We start from the raw sequence: 19092 nt of genomic DNA, 5'->3' as shown, positions 1-19092 counted from the left end.
CAAATGATTAGTTTAGAATGCTTATGCTTTAATGATTCAAAATAATTAAAAAGATTAGAGGAAAAAAAATTCTGGAAAACAAGGCTGCTAGCATGATTCAAACACCAAAAGGCACAAAGGGTGACTGGTATTCAGCACTAGAGGCGTTCAGGATTCTGGATGGAAAATACCATTAGGCTTATGTAAAGCAATGGGTTTGTAATGAAACAAATACTTTTTCATAAAAACACAGAGCATAAATCTTGACAACAAGCCAGGAAACAACCACGAAAAGATGGCAAGATCTACTTACGATATATATCCATCTAATGCTCTCTTTGCCCTTTTGACAAGTTCACTGACATCCATGCTGTTGACTTAACTCCTGAAAAAAAAAAAAAAAGTGAAAATGTTTAAAAACCAAAGACAATAGAGCAACACCCTTTTTCAACTTGCAATGAGTCCCCTTTAGCAATATAAATAACCACTGCTATATTATTTATTGAGGCCTTGCTATAAATAATCACTGCTATATTATTTGTTGAGGCCAATACAGGTAACTACATAATGAGCCCAGGTGATAAGGTACTAACTCCCCAGCTCCAACCTGTTTAAAGGAGAGCAGAAGGAATTTCATCTTTTGAGCTGAAACTCTATGATAGAATAATCAGTTGTGTAACTCACCAGGGCCCATTCAAGCATGTGCTTGGCTTGAAAGCTGCCTCTTACAAGAGAAAGGAAGAAAGGAATAAGAGAAGCCAGTCACTCAGCCATTTGACCCAAGTCTTATGTTACCTTAAATACATGCTTTTCTGTCCATGGGGACCTTATGTATCTACATAACCTTTCAAGCAGCCACCACACATCCTAAAGAGAAGGTATCCAAAGATGTGTGGGCAACTTACCTCCAGTAGAATGAGGCAAAAGTGGTCTGTCGATGAAAGTCCCCAATCCTCATTTATCCACAAAACTGATAAGCTCCTCAAAAATGCCTTGAATGTATGACCTCTCACCTAGACTGATGGTCTTCACCCTAACCAGATGACCTGTATGCCTGCTTGGCTGCCTCATGAAGCAAATAGACACTCACACTTATGCCTAAGATTTGAAATGTAATTCAGAGAGTAATGCAAAGTTCACACTTGGCATGATGACTTCTCATCTAGAGCATCATCAACAAAATCTCAAGAGGGGGAGAGAATTTTCTGTCAGGAACTGATGGGTTCTGAGGGTTTGCCACAAAACTCAGGAATGAATGAGAACAAGAGATCCCCAGCCCTTCAAATGCCACAGTTGACATGATTAGTGGTACAACTCACCAACAAGCTTCATCATAGCTAAAGCCGAAATAAAAACAGTCTTGAGAGTGAATCTGCCATGTGGAGACTTCCCAGAAGTTCGTACAGCACCTGAGTTAGACTGAAGGGCAAGGCATGAGCAACTCTACTGAGGATAAGAGGTCCATGTCCTTCAGTGAGAATACCTGGCTCAAGGAAGAACAATAGCCATTCACCTAGGGGTCCACGAGGAACTTGTCTTTATGAAGGCAAGAGGGAAAGTCTGCAATCTTTTGACAACTGGCTTTAACAGAAGAGACTCCCTGTCTGAGGCATCAACCACATAAGACAGCCACTTCCTTTTACAAACAGCATATGAGGACCTCCAGAGACAGCAAAACATCTCCTCTGCAGTCCTGCAAGAAAAGTCTCTCACAATAGCTGCTGGATAGTCTTTATCCTTGATGGGTAAGCACCTCCAAGGGCTGGTGGTAACACAGCATGTGGGGCTGATAAAGAAACACAGGCCAACAATGTCTCAACCAGAAGTCTCAGGTCATGGTTTAGTACCACTCACTGTGTGGCCAAAAAAAATCCACCAACTCATCCTGAGACCCAGGGAGATCAACAATCAGTTAAACACTCACTGATTCAGTCTGAATGGCAGAAAGACTGAGATGCTGAAAGGTATCCTCCAGAGCAGCCTATGGGTCACATATTGCGAGTAATATTTACAGGAGCTTCCTGTTTACCTGCTTGGCAAACAGGTCGATTACCAGTACTCCCTAAAGCTTGAACGGCCTTTCTGTCATGCAAAGATATCAGGACCAATATGTCCCTATGACTCACTCCCAACTACAGAGCTGGCCAGTCAAAGAATAACTCCTACCCGTGATGTACCAGGCTGAAAGCTTAATGGTGTAGCAAGCCGCCCATTCATGCATCTGCTTCACCAACTGACAAAGGAGAAGACCAATCTACCCTTTTTGTTGATGTATTATACTACAGATGAGCTGTCGCTCATTAGGTCAACAGAGTGGCCTATTACTTGTTCCTGAAATATTTGCAAGGCCAGCAGTGCTACTCACTTCTCCATGACACTGATGTACAGACGGTCATTTCCTGTCCACACATGTAGGCTCTCCAAGTTTGCACCCCACATTGATGCTTCCAAAAACATCTGACAATGAGACAAATGTAACAGAAGTCAGCAAGTGTATTCAGTCATATGTCAAGCCATGCTAATGTCCAGAAGGAGGTGTCTCCCTTAGGCACCACAATGGCAACACAAGGGTTAATGGGAATGACCTCCTTACCATGAATAGCAGTGAACCACTTTGCTAAGGCTAAGTGGTCAAGTCAGAAGTGGGCCTCTGTAGTAGTATTAAAGTAGTTTAACCAGAAAGTGGGTCTCTGACAATGCCAAAGAAGGTCATATCATCTTTGAGTTCTTGAGGAAAGCCATTATGCCTGGAACAGTCCGCAAAGCAGGGGAAAGTATTGATAAACCAAGAGCACACATTGAGGTCTCACCTGAGGAGAATTCTGCAAGCACAACCAATATACCAATGTCTGAGAGTGCAGGATAGGCAACCACCTCCACTCACATACTTCCCTCAGACTGAGCCAGAGGAGAATGAGCAGGAAAAGCAGGATGGGTGGAATGCAGTCTGGTGAGAAGGAAATGAAAAGAGTTGGTGATGTCAAAGGTGGAATGTTCCTCAATGGGAGGAAAGTGACAAATACTGCTATGTCTTCATACATTTCTCCCCAAATCTGTTCCATTGTAAGGGGGACCTCTCAGTGCACTCCTTGCAGGAAGAATCTGGGCTGTAAATTCTACTCCTGCAGAAAGAACAACAGCGGTGGAGACCAACCAACTTGGACACAAACACAGACACACACACTCTTTTGTTACTCACTCACACACTTATTCTTATTAGTAATGCCTGTACAGGCAGTCCCCAGTAATCGGCAGCCTCGGTTACTAGCGATCCGGTTTTACGGCGCTTGTCTAGCGACGACGATAACCAGATTTTCGTCGCTGATAACCGATTATCGGTGCTGATCGCCTCTTATCGGTGGTGCTGATCACCGGTTATCGGCGCCACTAACCTGGGATCAGTGCTATTATCGCTGATTTTCGGTTGTCATTACGTCGTCGGGAATGGAACCCCGCCGATAATCAGGGACTGCCTGTAATGCAAAAGCCTGGTAGTCTGTAGGGTGGTGTGCAATGGCTATGCCTATTGATGCAATCCTCCAACTGACAAATGGTGCATAAAATCTCCAAAAATAACATCACCTAGTCACGTAATCATAGTCAGAATTTTTTTTTACATATGACCCATAATTTCCATAAGTTTCTAATCTACATGAGGGGAAACCATGGACCACTCTGTTCCTAGTTCTTTCATGTATTTAAGATGGCTTGCCGATCACCAAAGGTGAGGGTCATGCGCAGATTGTTCAAGCATTTCCAATGGCCTCAGCTTTCATCTTATTCATCGCAAAATTATTCTTCAACTTAGGTTGAGGGAAGGTTCTGTTAGGATGTATCCTTGTTGAAATATCTCTGATGATAATTTTCTGTTGCCTGAGAGCGAAGCCAATGCAAAACACGTTTGAACACTCCAGAGTAAGTTTCCAAAGCACTACGACAGATAAGAGTCTATTCTTTTGAAGATTTTTTGCAATATACTGTCCTTCCATTCCTGGATTAACTCAAAACTTAAAATACAATTCTAACAGTTTCAGTTACATCTTCTCCTCAGAAAAACAACTTTCTGTCATTCTACATTTGTACCCAAATACCAATCACAAGCTATAGTCATCAACACTTATCCTATACTTATTAATCTCAACAGGGCTGTTAGTGAAGAGAGCAGCACGACGCGCACCCTTGACGGATGAGTGGGAGACGCCCTCAACTCACCAAGCTACTAGCAATTACCCAATTTTTTACCAAACTTCAACAACCATTTCCAAGTAAGCACAGGAATAGGCTACTCAAACAAAAAAGGTGCAGGTTTGTAATACTCAAAGGTGATAATTCTAAGGAAAAGCTCTGCATGGAGACATGGTTTATTAATGAAATTTTTTGACTGAACAATATAGAAAAGGGTGTATATGATGCAGTAAAGATGAAATAACTTGAAAAATTTACCGAAATGTGAGAATTTGCTGTCTTTCATATTTTTATCTTAATCCCGAGGGGCTGGTATTAAACATGGCATCTCATGGAGCTTTTCTATGTAAAGATATAACCAAAAGATGGTAAATTTCTCATTATTTTGGTAAAATTTTCAAGTTATCTCAACTGTAATGCATCATATATACCCTTTTCTATATTGTACAGTAAAAAAATTTCATTATTAAACAGTAACTCTGCCCAGAGCTCTTCCTTAGAATCACTTCCATAGGATAGTAACAATTATAGGAATGGAATGTAATATAAATTTAGGCCAAAGGCCACATGCTGGGACCTTATCACGTAATTCAGCGCTGAAAGGAAAATTGAGAGCAAAAAGGTTTGAAAGGAGTAACAGGAGGAAAACCTCACAGTTGCACTAAAAAACGAATATTAGGAGAGGGTGGAAAGTCAGATGGAGCTGCAAAAAAAACTGCGTGCGGTGCACTGACAGCACCACCCCCCTACAGAGAGTAACAGTTATATCCTAAGGGTAGGCAAGCACTCAGGGTACAGAAGGTAACGGCCTTGGTCCAGTACCTGGTTCCTTGATTGAGGTATATTAGGTTGTTACGCTAGACAGTTTAGTAAAACTGAAGACTACTAACGTGGCCCTCTAGGTTCGGTAACTACCAGTTTACATGCAAAATAGCAACCATGTTTAGTACCAGCTGGGTAGTTTGCAGAATGACGGGATTACCTCCAAATGTAAGCCTAGTCCATTGTCTCCGATGTTTAGTTACTCGGGGGGTCCAGGGAGTGCGAAGCCCACCCGGCCAGATCAGGGCATGGCGCACAAAGTGAGGTTAGGAAGGTAAGGTCTTGTTAGGTCAGGACACAGCATTCTAGGAATGGTTAGGTTTGTTTTCCTCTTTTGAACCTGTTCCCGTCATTCTACACTCACCCCTACCAGCCTCAGCCCCTTGGGATGAGTGTAAAAACACAAACCAGATGTAAAATGTCATAAACGTAAACAAGACAAATATAATCAAAAGCATTAATAAAAGGCAATGAATATTCTGGTAGAACTAAGCAATAGTTCTGCATCGGGTATTACTTTGGAAATTGATTTTTTCAATAGTATTTTGCTTGTTTATCAAGAATTTACCTTTAATTTTTTCAGTCGACTGTAATTAACCTGAGAAGTTCTACAATGGCCATCCTGGAATGCTATCGCACATGCCCAGTGTTATAGGGGAGCTTTTGGTGAAAAGTGGAGTTTCCTTCACCGGGGGGTCCAGGTATGTAACACGGCCTACTAGGGTAGGTTAGATGAGGGTATGTTAAGTTAGTAACAGTTCCTTTTATAATAGGTTTCCTTAGCCAATCCCTTCTTAAACATACGGCTCCTTGGCGACTTGTGAATGCGCGGAGCCATTCCATGACAACAACATGGTGGTACGGTCTACCTCCCGACGTTTCCAAAACCCCGTGTTCCCAAAGGGTCCCCAACCATGTTGAGTAAATAGGCTACGAGGTTAATAACAATTGACCGACAATAATCAACACCAACTCCTTCATCAGCAACACTAAAAGTATAGGAAAATTCAATTCCCAAGGTAATAGTCTGTGTGGAGCACATACTTAAAAATACCAATATTCTAAATAAATAGGATATTGCCTAGCCTAGGATATACGACAGGATTGTGCTCTGGAAACACTACCAGGCTATGGGCTAGCCTACAAAAACTATCTATAGGAACACTTCAAAACATCAAAAGAAGTCGAATTTGACATAGAAAGGGTTTATTGTGGCCATTTTTGTTAGAGTAAACTAAAAGTTTGGCAAACTGTCGACACAAAACGGGCTATCCCGATTGACTACGTTAGCAAGGCTAAACTCGGCTCACGTATCCCAGTCTCAATAGGAACAGTCTCATGAACTGGGCCTCGAAAACGAATTAATATATTGATAACATCACATAGTATTACATACCGGTGCATCCCAAACACTTATCCTAAGTTAGCAACTAGAACTGATGTTATCCCGAGAAGGATAACTCTTGAAAACAAATAAAAAAACATCGAAGTCACTAATAAAGGCGACGAAAACATCGCAGTTCTTGAGTGTCAGAACAGAGTGCAGACACACCTGCCTCCCACAAATTAAAATAAAACATTATTACAATGTCCAAACGTCTCAAAATGAGATACATTTAAATATAATTGCTTTACGTACCCAATCATTTCAATGGATATACAACTTGATCATCTGACGTGACCAAGAGCCCGTTAATGCATCACATGACTTGAGCGCACACTGAAGGCGGCACTGTCGCCACGGCAGGGTGCAGATTGATAAAAAAAACAACAAACAGACTCTGTGTTTTCTTTTGATATTACATTATTCATTTCTTTATGTATATTGCCTTCTTTCAGATTACAATATTCATTTCTTTGTTTATACTGATGTTATATTCTTGAAAATTTCGTCGAATTAATGGAGAAATAACCGAAGGAGAAACAAATGTCACCACGGTCGAGTGCAGATTAATAAAAAAACAGCTCGCGGACTTTGTAATTTTTTGATATCACATTATTCCTTTCTATATGTACATTGCCATTATATTCTAGAAACCCCCATAGAAATAATGGATAAACAATCTGAAAAAATGACGGGTAAATAGGTTTATCACAGAAAATCTGGCGTGCTATCCTTGGGATACCAATACGCAGACTCACTGTTGTTTCTTTTAGGGTTACAGTATTCATTTCTTTATGTATATTGTCGTATTATTCTTGAAAATCCCGTCGAATTAATGGAGAAATAATTGGGAAAACTAATGGCGAACAAGTAGGTTTATTACATGAAATATGGCGTGTTGCTCATATTAAAAAAAGCTTTACCGTAAATGGGGCAGCTTTAAGAAAACCGGAGTCACTGCAACTTTTATTTATTTATTTGAAAGCATATCGACCGCTGCTTTAAAGAAATCTTCATGTGGGTGAAGCACTGGGCAACGTCTACGGTTTCTGGAAAAACAATAAGGCACAGGCAATAAAAATATATATGAATAGCACTTTCTCCATATCTACATACAACACGTAAGAGAACAAGATATGAGAATATCTATCTATTTACTCTAGATGTAGTTCAGTTTTTTCTCTCTCTTACGTGATTGTAAGATTATTCAGTGACAGGTTCGGTGCTTATTTTGCACGATTAAGTGCAAAATTCAAGTACAAAGTGATAATTAGAGAACACTTTTCAGACTCCCTGAATTACCTCTTATAAGCAAAAATGAATCATTACAGTTTTGTACTTATTATTCTCCCTGGCTTCTTCTGAGAGAACGAGAGGAATATTAATGAAAAACAGAAGTGCAACCCACTTACTGGTTTTTGTTGGACTTCACAGCATAATCTTTTTTTCTGCTCTGTTATTTTCAAAATGTGGGTCTACAGTGGCATAGAAGGCACTTTGAAGCTTTCGTTCCATATCTTGGTCAGAATGCGCTGTCAGTTTAAAACCTTTGTTATAAGCGTTTTAATTGTTTGTGGTAAAAAAAAATTACCGAATTATAATGAAAAAATCTAACAATAAATAAGACATATCTCTACCTGCATACTAAAGCTGATTGTCTCTGTAGCTCCCTCGAAAACCAAGATTAAATCTATACTTATGCATTTAAGCTTTCAAACATCTCACTATGATATTAATTAGATTGAGTTCTTGGCTTCATTGTGTTATCAATTTCTTTTCTCGTTAACTTCTCGTTTAAGGCTAATGATGATGACTCTGCTTCCCAATAATAAAATGGGTCCATTTATTGAAAAGTTACTAAAGGCAACGAATTGACGTTGCAGGGTTTCAGTCACCGTGGTTCCAGGGCAAACTGTCACCTGCGCTAAGATATCCTCATTTCTTGCAGCGGCCGCAACTCCTACCTTTTAAAAAAAAAATGACAACAGACTTCATTCGATACAGTAAGATATACAGTACAATTTGAAAATACAGGCGTCTTCAGATATAATTTTGATCGTGAAAAAAAATGCTATAAAAATGGTCAGTTGGGAACTTCAGAAATTTGGCTGAAAGTGTTGTGGGAGAAGACAAGTGACGATTTGAAGGGTCCAGATAAGCAGGTGTCCCACGGAGACGTCTTAGGTAGATAAGGTGCCGTTTCCTTCGATTGTAATAAAAACCCAGGTGCGTTTTCAGACCAGGAGTATGTTTCATATCTAAAGACGCCATATTGGAGGTGGCGGCCTCAGCGAAGAGTGTGGGATGCTCGGGAAGGGGGAAGCCAAATTTGTGGAGGGCATTGACCGTTATCATCCTATTTGGGATAGCCGTAATTCCCTGAAGTATTTTTTTTTTTTTTTGTGACCAAAATTTTTGCTAAAAAGAACAAAAATGTCACGCCATACCATGCGACTGTAAGGATAGAGGGTAGCCTACCTGTCAACAGAGGCTTAGCTGTAGGTAGATGTAAAGGAAAAGAACAGTTGAAATTCTTAGTATACTCTTTAAAAATGTCAGATCTCTCGTGGAGGCGATAAAAAAGAAGAAAAAAGTGGGACGTGTATTCTTTGCTTTAAAAACCCTTGCAGATTCCGGAGCAGAATCAGTTATTTACTTTATTTTCATTTAAAGAATGCACTGTATGATAATTTAACATCGGTCAAATAAAAGAGGTCAGGTGCAAATCGCAATGTAAACAAAATTAAAAAAATATGACGAGGAATCTATGAAGCTCAGAAAATCCGCAGTGGACGACAGTTTATATATATTTGCTAGCTTCGCATCTGGCATTAATGACAACAATCTAAAGTTGTCAATTTGTCTTGTCTTTTTTAGTTTTTTCTTATCGTTCCAAAGAAAATATTAGCAATATCTTTACTGTTATTACAAACGAGTAAACTTAGTTTAATTTATACAAGGAAAAATTAAATTCTTAGTAGATCGGTAATAAGGAAATTAGATAAATTGTAACAGAAAACAGACAACTCGCTACGGTATTCCTCGCAATCATATTAATTAAAGATAACCAATACATTCAGCTGCTTTATTCCGAATTACACTAGATAAGATTACAAAGGCACAAACGACCTTTTGTTTGAAATAAAGTAAAACAGATAATGTTCAAGAGTTCTTAGTCCTTTGTTACCGAAAATGTTGAACTTGAACAGCTCATTTACATACCTCAGAATCGAGACCTTTGTTTAAAACCGCATACATATAATTAACTTTGTTAAGTCGTATTTTATTTATACGCTGCTCTCTTTCCTTTGCGTTTAGAGACACACCTACACTCACACACATAATGCGACTCGGCAAAGACCTTTGCACAGGTCATCGAACAAATAATGAACGGTTTTACTCATAGTGATACACAGCACATCATGCGGGATAAGTAGAGACAGATTTGAAAGGGAGTCAAAGCAAATAATGAAGATTTTGAACGTAATCATTGGACACAAAAATTAAATGGTTGTCAAAGAGAAATTGACTTCGACGTTCCAATTAGCGCTTTGAAATGTTTGTCGAATTCATACAAGATCCAATGATGTTCCCTGTGATAAACTACGACACATCAAGCATGACGTTGTTAACTTGTCAGATGCATTCAAACGTAACATAGCTTGTTACTACTTTTTTTTTTCTTTATTATTGTTTAAGGTACCATACGTGTGGTCATCCCATTCCTAGAGATCAACAATGAGGAAACAGGATTAACTTTTGCTGACGTGAGGATTCAGTTCAGTCACCTAGATTGTTACCGAGCAAACAGATGGATTGACTGATTGATTTAAAGATTTTAGGCATACGTGCCAAGCGCTGGGGCAACTAAGGCCATTCAGCGCTGACACGGAAGTTGACAGTAAAAGTTTGAAAGGTGAAGCAGGAGGAAAACCTCTCAGTTGCACTATGAATCAATTGTTAGGAGAGGGTGGACCAAAGATGATTAAATGCAAGGATCTAAAACTTTTTAACGTTGTAGACTGATATTGGAAAGTTGGCATCCATGGCGCTAGAACATGTGCCGGTAAAACAGAGACAGCGTCAAAACGGTCGTTCTCATGAATTATCAGAGCACCTAACACTCAGGGAGTGTAAGTTCGTATGTGCGTTAGTAAGAAGGAAAGGGAGTTAGGTCATCTCCCAAAGTAAGCTGGAACAATATCAAAGTAATCATTGTTGAAATGCAAGAAAAACGCATTACTTGGTCGAATCATTAAAATAATGAAAATAAATTTAGAAGTAAAAAAAGAACACAAATGATTATTTAGGTGTTCAGGTATCAAGTAGCTAAATGCATTCAGGGATGCGTTGTGAAGGCTTGCATTAACTAAATCATTACTGCGAGGGTAAAAATGTTTTTAAGCGGCAACGATAACAAAGCACTATAACTGAAATGGGCAGGAAAAAAAAATAGCTCTTATTTCAATGCCACCAATCATCCAAGTCCAAGAGAGATATTATTGCGATGATAGGTTACGTAAATGTGTAAACTGGTAGAGGGAGAGAGAGAGAGTTCCAGTGTGAGTGAAGGCAAGAAACAACTGATGATCTGAGATACGAATTTGACGCTGAGTTATTATGATAGACATGTTTCTTTTGTTTATGCCAAATATCTTAAGGCTAGGTACTATTCTGTAGTTTCATATCACTGAAAAGAAAATTAAGCAGAAAATCAAGTAGGTATGGGTCATATCCTTATTGCTTATATTTTTTAGTTTGTAAGGTAGAGTCTAATCTATGGAGTCGGACTGAATTCCTTTGCACTTACACGTGCTTCTAGGGTGCACCAGAACTAGACCGATATACTATCAGTAAACAAAAAAATAATAATGTTGACGTTCCTTTCCATCTAGCGATGGACCCTATAATTACAAAACTTTGTTGGTGCCACCTGTACAGTATGTGTGAAAGGCAGCCAAAGAGCGGCGAAAGCAGAATGGTTGAATTCCTTCGCACTTACCCGTGCTTGCTAGGGTGTACCAGAACTAGACCGATACATTATCAATGCAAAAAATTAAAAATAATAATAATATTGTTAACGTTCGTTCCACCTAGCAATGGACCCCACAACTACAACACTTTGTTCACGCCACCTGTATGTGTGAAAAGCAGGACGATCCATATTGCTATACCAACATGGGGTAAACAATACGTCATGCCTGTGCCGTTTCAAGCTACGTTGCCTTTCGATGGTCATTCAGGGTTAGTTCTGATTAGGCTCAAGTGAGTGACAGGTGGGCCAAAAGGCATCGATTAAAAATATATCTTTATTGTTCCGGCAGAGGTGAGTGACGTAGTATTGGTCGATGTAACACTGATGAACCTTTTACAAGTACATGAAGCTGTTGATGTTTCAAGTTTTAGGTAGTGAATTCAATAATGACTGTTGTCTTGTTTTCCGCTAATACGATAACTGGTTTATTGGTGGTCACAGACACATACATGTATATCCAAGGCTGCCACAGAGAAAAATAAACACGGGGTGTGAATCCTGATCGGTTTCGTCTTAATATCTAAGAATCTTTCAAAGGACTCGTACATAATGACAGAAATTTTAAATTTATATATGCTACGGGGACAGTACAAAATGACATACAAACCGTTGGAGACCAAATATTCACACCTGACAGGTGGCAAGAGGGGTTAGGCCTATCCGTACACTAGTTAGTGATTGAGCTAAAGCACTTTCTTTACGATCCTGTTTTCCCCTCTTCCACTGTCGACTACTCTACTTAAAATCAATACAATTTACATATTTCTTTTGAAATGAATGGATGGAGTTCATACCTTACATGACTGACATTTATATTCTTAAGAAAGCATTCATTGATAAAACTTGACTTGATAATGTTTTTTTTTCCACTACATTGCTGGAATAAGCTATAATTGTGCCCCTGTCTAGTTGATTCCATAACATGTACGAAAATTCCACTGTTCACCTGTGCATCTCTCTCATTTTTTTAATGCTGTGCTATTCTCTTTTCCAAATAATTTACAGTTTGATCAGTACAAAAAAAGGGCATATTATTTACAAAGAATTTGAAAGACTAATGACATTAAGAGAAGCACTTATAAAGATTTTAGGAATTTATTTCTGGTGTTAGAAATTCATTTATCGCTATAGTGTGGTTCGGACTCCACAATAAGCTGTAGGTCCCGTTGCTAGGTGACCAATTGGTTCTTAGCCACGTAAAATAAGTCTAATCCTTCGGGCCAGCCCTAGGAGAGCTGTTAATCAGCTCAGTGGTCTGGTTAAACTAAGGTATACTTAACTTTTTCTCCCAACAACATTAAAGAACGTTAGTGAACATATACCTCACATGTTAGTGTAATCATACATACATATATCCATACGCACATACATGTATGTATGTATGCATGTATATTTGTAATAACCACAATGCCCTCTCAACTTCTTGAATCCTTTACACTTTTCCGATATGCTTGTCACTACAAAGCCTATGCTCCAACTTGCAGAAGCAAATGAAGAATTTCTGACGCCCGTGGCGGGATTCCAACCCACTTGTTATATCTGAAAGTGGTAACGTTAACCACTTGATCATATATATATATATATATATATATATATATATATATATATATATATATATACATACATATATATATATATATATATTTTAAAAAGTAAACACTAGATTCTATATTCTATATACATACATACATACATACATACAGACATATATATATATATATATATATATATATATATATATATATATATTTTATATTTATATGCATGTTGTGTGTGTGTAATTTTGTTTCTATGCACGTCGCAAATGCATGCTTGCGTAAAATATACATATCAACGTCTTTTTATAAATAAAAGATACCATGGTCCGAATACACGTGGAGATATGATCACAAAAAAAAAATTGGAAAATTTAGATAATTCATTATGCTCACGTCACACCTATCTCTCCCCTTCCTGAACTCTTATAACCTGGTACTCTTCTGTCTTTCAAATGAACAACATATTCTTTGGAAGCTTGAATTTCAAGTCAATGGCCCCTGTGTGGTTCCTTAGGAATGGGGTTCATCCGCAGAATAATAATAATGGCCCCACCTCCGCAAAGGGTTTTATAAATAGCAGTGGTTCTCAGTCTTTTTTTTTTTAGTGATGGCACCATAACTAATGTAATCATTACCATGGTACCCATTCTTCACCATCCCACCATATCGCATGAATAAACTTCTCATTTAATGAATAAAATTATTATCCATTGTATGTATATATATATATATATATATATATATATATATATATATATATATATATTAATATATTTGAGTAGACACATTGATAATAATTATATGAAGACTTCTGTAAACTTTTTTCTTTACGAATGTCCATTGAGATGATCTAGCCAAGACAAAATTCATGACAATCTTGCGGCACCCCTAGGCACTCTAGGGGTGCCACTGCACCCAGCTTGAGAATCACTGATATACAGGTTACACAACTGTAACCAACACAGAATGAAGTTACACGACGTGTTACAGTTATATGTATCTAATAATAATAATAATAATAATAATAATAATAATAATAATAATAAAAAATTGCTCTTAGAAAATAAAAATAGGAAGGGTAGCTCAGAAAGGTTTAATTCCTTTGCAAACGAATGAAGTGTATTATTTTGAGGCGTATGTGTTTGTTCTTCTGCACCGAGGAACAACCATACACTTACACTCCCACTTATTGACTGAACAAATAAGGTGATAAACTTACTAATAAAGTTTCTAACATTGCTACTATTAGTCTTGCAATAAAGTTTCTATCTGATTTCAATCGTAATATTAGTCTTGCAGTTGTCACCATGTCATTGGCAGAACAATAATAATCATAACACCAACAACACTGACGAATTTACTTTCTTTTCAGACTGACAACGGGGTACCCTAGCGAGGAAACGGCTTTGCAGTAATAACAGAGGAATAAATTGCATTTCCTGGGGAGATACAACAAGCCCCAAAGCAGGGAAATGTTACAGAGCCACATGACCAAATGACAGTGCAGAGCACTTGAAGGAAACAGGGCCATAGAATCTCAAACACTAAAATGTTAACTCCTGTTGCTTCTCAAAGAACTGCTCGCGAAGGAAATGCTAAAGATTTATCATCGGCAGCTCTAATTTCGGTCCTGCTGTCCATCATACTTGTCATGCACGAGCGCAGGACGCCATGTACAAAAGCCCTCCAAAGTTCACAACGGGACAAGAGCTGGCAACTCGATACTGGTGGAACATCACGCAGCTGGCAGCGGCTGCATCCCAAGATATCTTCCTTATCGTGTACTCCTCCATGGATGGCACTGATAATGGCACAAAAAGCATTGCCACTTACTGCCTGGAAAATGAGAGGAGGCATGTGACCAAAGAGCTGATCGAAGAAGGTTATGACAAGGAGAAACTCACCGCAAACCCGAGTGAAGTTTTCTTCGACCTCCAGCTGACCCGGAAAGTTATGGACAAGGTTCTCGTGGAAGACGAAAACAGGGGCATCCTAGAGAAGATCAGAAAGAAGATAAGGTGGCTGACCTACCAGCGAAACGAAGTCTGCCACGAAATGCTCACCTCCCTCGAGCTGCTCAACCTGAAATTAAAACTGGGGACCCTGAAAGGTGTCCTCCGCCAGCTTTATAACCTGGCCTCTCAGTTTTCGAAAATAAATAAGGAAACTACAGACGCAGCTTTAGAATTCTTCTTAGATGAGTTAGATGTACACCGATCGGTCACCACTGTTACTCAGTACAAGTCTCAAAGACGATTTAGGCAGAGACATAAAAGGAGGTTTGTTGAAAGTGCAGAAGGCAGCTCTGATGATGATGACGATGGTGACGATGATGAAGATTCAGAAGAGATTAACAGCAATAATTCTGAAGATCAATGGCCTGCTCGCAAGGACAGAAATTCTTTTGCACTGGAGAGTGAAAATAATTCTGAGTTGTCTGACATGGAAGAAACAAAGATTGGTTCACATGACCTGACAAATAAGCTGTGCAAACGCAATGAATTTCTTTTGAACAATAATAGAAATGGGTATGTCATGGGTGCCCCTTGGGAAACAGGAGAACTGGACATTTACAGCGCAGAAGAAAATACCCAAAGAAATTCTGAGCACCAAACAACATCTTATACAAATCCCCACACAGAAGGAACCTTTCAAGAAATCTGGCAGGCACAAGGCTCAACCATTTGTGTTCAGATAGGACTCTACTGTTCTAAGGGATGGCAAAATCAATTCGGAAATTTTCAGACAGTTTTGCCAACAGGTGAGCAACTCATGCTGTTTTGGCAACAATGCCAGTGTGATGGTCACCTTACGAAAGACATGCCACGTAAAGTCCAGTTCACGCCTCCGAAAGTAGATATCCGCACGCGTAGCAAATCCCTGGGCAGAAAGGCGTCGCGATACATTCTGTACAGGCAGCGCCTGGGTAGAAGGAAGTATAGAAGCAGGAGAGAAAAATCATCTCAGGCAAAGAGAAATTTATGGAACATACTGGACCAGACTGAGCTGTGTGTACCAGAAATACAAAAAGGCGTTTTTGGGAACAAATGGGAAGACATAATTAGAAGAGAAGAGGCCATTGTGGCAATTGAAAACTGGGACATCTTGATAGCAGAAGAGGAATGGGACAACGAAGGCTGGATTGACATACAAGACCTCAGGGTCTCGTCCTCAAGCAGAGAAGAAGAGAATCAAACTACTGAAGAATCTGCAAAGGAACAGGGTAGTGCACATTACTCAGGAGGTTCCGAATTACTTTCCTCTGAAATTCTAGATTGTTACAACATGAAGACAAAAAGGATTTTCTTCACTTCCGCCTCTATCATCTCGCTCATCTCTGTATTGGCAGTCTCCTCTGGTATGTTTGTTATTGTGGCAGCATTTCTTGTAGCTGGTCTCATAGGGAAAGCCCTTACCGAACTCGTCAATGTACTGGCAGTCATTTTACTTCTGTGCAATCTTGGATGTGTTGTCTTCATCGTGTTTCTCATTGTGAAATTTCTGCTCGTGGTGCTTGTCTCTGTAATAAAAGTTGCGTCAGTGTTTCTATACTTCATCCGGTTTTGTGCAGTACTTGAACAGCGCAGTTCTGAGGCAGTGCAGAGGATGGATCGTATGGCTCGGCAATAGCTGCATGTTACAAATTCTCTTTGCGAATCTGCAGTGTACTGTCTACAAGCTCCTGGTGACTTCCTTTCCAGTAATGAAAAAGTAATTAAACGGAAGTGAAGAACTGAAAATCGTTAACATCTCAATTGTACATGTACTTAATCAAATTACTGTAACAACCTCTTAAGCATCCGGACTGTCAGTTTTGATAATCGAACAAGGCCTTTTACAATATTCTTAACTTTCTAAAACTGGAGGAGTATTTTATTATCTAATTTTAGGCATTTGTGCTTGATTTTTTAAAAACAAGTCTTAGACAAATTGTGTAAAAAAAAACTGAAATTTTGTCAGCCTAAAACAAATACCAGTCACGTAATCACGTAGAAAATGGAAGTAGTATTCAATCGCATTTTCTTCATTTCTGACCCGCCTGGATGGTAGATTATCAATTTTCCATTCCTGGACTTTGTATTCTTCGTAATCACATAAGAAGTTGTCCAGTAAACAGGGACAGAGAAAAGTCAAAACAAACTGCCATCACGCTGCGCGTTACAAGGCCATTCAAGTGTGTTTATTTGTTTTAGATATAGTAATCAATTCAATCGTTTTAAGAACTGAAGCTTTGCTCAATTAAATAATAGCTTTAAATGCAGATTGGAATGGAGTGGGGTTCCTTGTGTTTTGCAGCACGTGTTTCAAGGATTCACATAGAATTATAGATTTTTCTTCTCTTCGATCAAAGCCCAGAATCTTCATCAGACATATAACCTAACGGAAATATAATCTCTGCCTCGCTTGCTGTCTGTCTCTTAGTCTAACAAGTTACCCGAGTTCCTGTCAACTCAGCTATGTGTTTCTGTCACAACAGTTCTTTGTCTGTCTCTCGTACACAGCGTAGTCTCCTTCAGTCTGTATGTATGTTTTTCTGTCTGCAATTTCGTTTACATTTCAAAGTTCAGAACGAAAGAGCTATCGTCAAGATTCACCTTTCTGTTCACAAAATTGAACAAATCCGAAATCACTATACAACTGTAATTTTATATTTCACTTGTCTTCTTTGTAGTTTAGGATAATTTTATTAAATTCACTAATTTTTAAATCAATTACCAGAAAATGTAGTTATAGATATCTTGCAACATTTCAATAGAACGTTCGGTTGTGATTCCAAAGTTCTGCAACAAAATACATCTTCTAAATAAGATTTTTAACAGAATTGTTCTTCATATCTCACTTACCCCTCAACTGATGTTGAAATAAGCAAGATATTTACTTGTTTCGTGATTTATTATTTAATTTTTCAACTGCATCTTATTGTAATGCATTTTTCTATTCGCATATTGTACCGTGTGAGTTCTCATAATATTATTGATATAACTAATGTTCATCTTTTACACTGCTTATGTGAGATAATTTAGCACCCAACTTTAATCTTGGAATTTTTCATTTGAGGAATAAAAATTCAAGTTTCTCATTTCTCTTATATTCACCATAGCGATGTTGTTTCAGAGCCGATTTCAGTAACATCAACCTGGTCATAAATATTTATAACACATGGGTCTACCCCGAGCTCTCCTGCCCCTTACTGCAACATGTTAGCGGTAAACAGTAAATATACACAGCCTAGTGAAGTGTAGTGGCATCAGTGAAGATGCAATTCCTGATATGAAAATCAGTCCCTAGAACTGGATTCTCATGCTAGGACACAGTATATCTAGCGCGCAGTTATGGCTCCAAATATTTCCCTACAGCTGTGACCCCCTATCCCAGAAATCCCTCTTGGCTGATGGGCAAAACTAGATGAGTGTAGATGTCTTGGGTAAGACAGAAGACTAGAGCAGCAGAACTGGGGTATGAACCAATGTAGGCCAACGGCAGTACTGGGCGATAGTAAAGGTGTGTGATTCACTCAGGATAAGTTTGGCAAGCATAAAGTATTTGGTCAGTCTACTCGGTATAAGAGTGGTGCCATTACCATGTGTAACGGACAGGCAAGAAGGAAGTAATAAGGGAAGCAGTGTCAAAGGGGAGAAGTAGTAAAACTACTGAAAATTTTGTGCCCAGTCAAGAGAGCAATGTGTGTCAGGTATTGACTAACTATCATCAAGAGAACGTGAGCAATTCCGAATGTTTATAAATAGCTTCATGGAATGTTTAAACGCTAAACTGGAATAGAAGTATTTGTAAAGCAACCAGAGGGGAAAAGGATAAAGATAAACCTCCTAGGACTAGTAGAAGTGAGGTGGCAACAGCAGAGAGATGGATGTAATATATACAAGAGTTTGCTCTATCTACAAATGCTGATGATGAAATACTAGGTGCTTTTTAAAAATAACATGATAGAGCTCTAAAGCAGTATGAATCAATGAAGCTACTGTAGTCACGGGTGATATGAATGTATAGATGGGTAAAGGGAGGCAAAGTAAACATCATGAGACTATATGGCTTAGGAGAGGAATACGAGATAGGGAATATATTTGCTGATGGTTGCAAACATTTGGTTCAGGCATCATCCAAGGTGATTATGGACAAAGAAGGACTAA

General features: G+C 38.8%; 2 protein-coding genes across 9 annotated transcripts in view; one reads left to right on the top strand and one right to left on the bottom strand.

Moving 5' to 3' along the window:
- LOC136837046 (uncharacterized protein KIAA2013 homolog) overlaps positions 1-6743 on the bottom strand; it is a 31817-nt gene extending 25074 nt beyond the window's left edge. For 3 of the 8 annotated variants that reach the window (XR_010852561.1, XR_010852559.1, XM_067101626.1), the window contains exons 1-2: positions 6626-6735; positions 293-364 (exon numbers count right to left, since the gene is read on the bottom strand). Coding sequence is in view for 4 of the 8 variants with exons in the window: in XM_067101626.1 (XP_066957727.1) it covers positions 293-348 (56 nt within the window). In the remaining 4 variants the exon portion in view is untranslated. Of the gene's footprint in view, positions 1-292; positions 365-6382 lie in introns of all 8 variants that reach the window. The other 5 variants (XR_010852560.1, XM_067101627.1, XR_010852562.1 and 2 more) reach the window with 4 other exon arrangements.
- A 4864-nt stretch (positions 6744-11607) lies between these two features.
- Positions 11608-18019, top strand: LOC136837043 (uncharacterized). Its single transcript, XM_067101619.1, has 2 exons — positions 11608-11696; positions 14316-18019. The coding sequence occupies exon 2, from the start codon at positions 14615-14617 to the stop codon at positions 16571-16573; it is 1959 nt and encodes a 652-aa protein (XP_066957720.1). The 5' UTR covers positions 11608-11696; positions 14316-14614; the 3' UTR covers positions 16574-18019.
- Positions 18020-19092: the final 1073 nt, after the last annotated feature.

The sequence above is a fragment of the Macrobrachium rosenbergii genome, chromosome 57, assembly GCF_040412425.1.
Source record: "Macrobrachium rosenbergii isolate ZJJX-2024 chromosome 57, ASM4041242v1, whole genome shotgun sequence".
Lineage (NCBI taxonomy): Eukaryota > Metazoa > Arthropoda > Malacostraca > Decapoda > Palaemonidae > Macrobrachium > Macrobrachium rosenbergii.
Note: the sequence above shows the minus strand (reverse complement) of the source record. Positions and strands in the feature narration are given on the sequence as shown.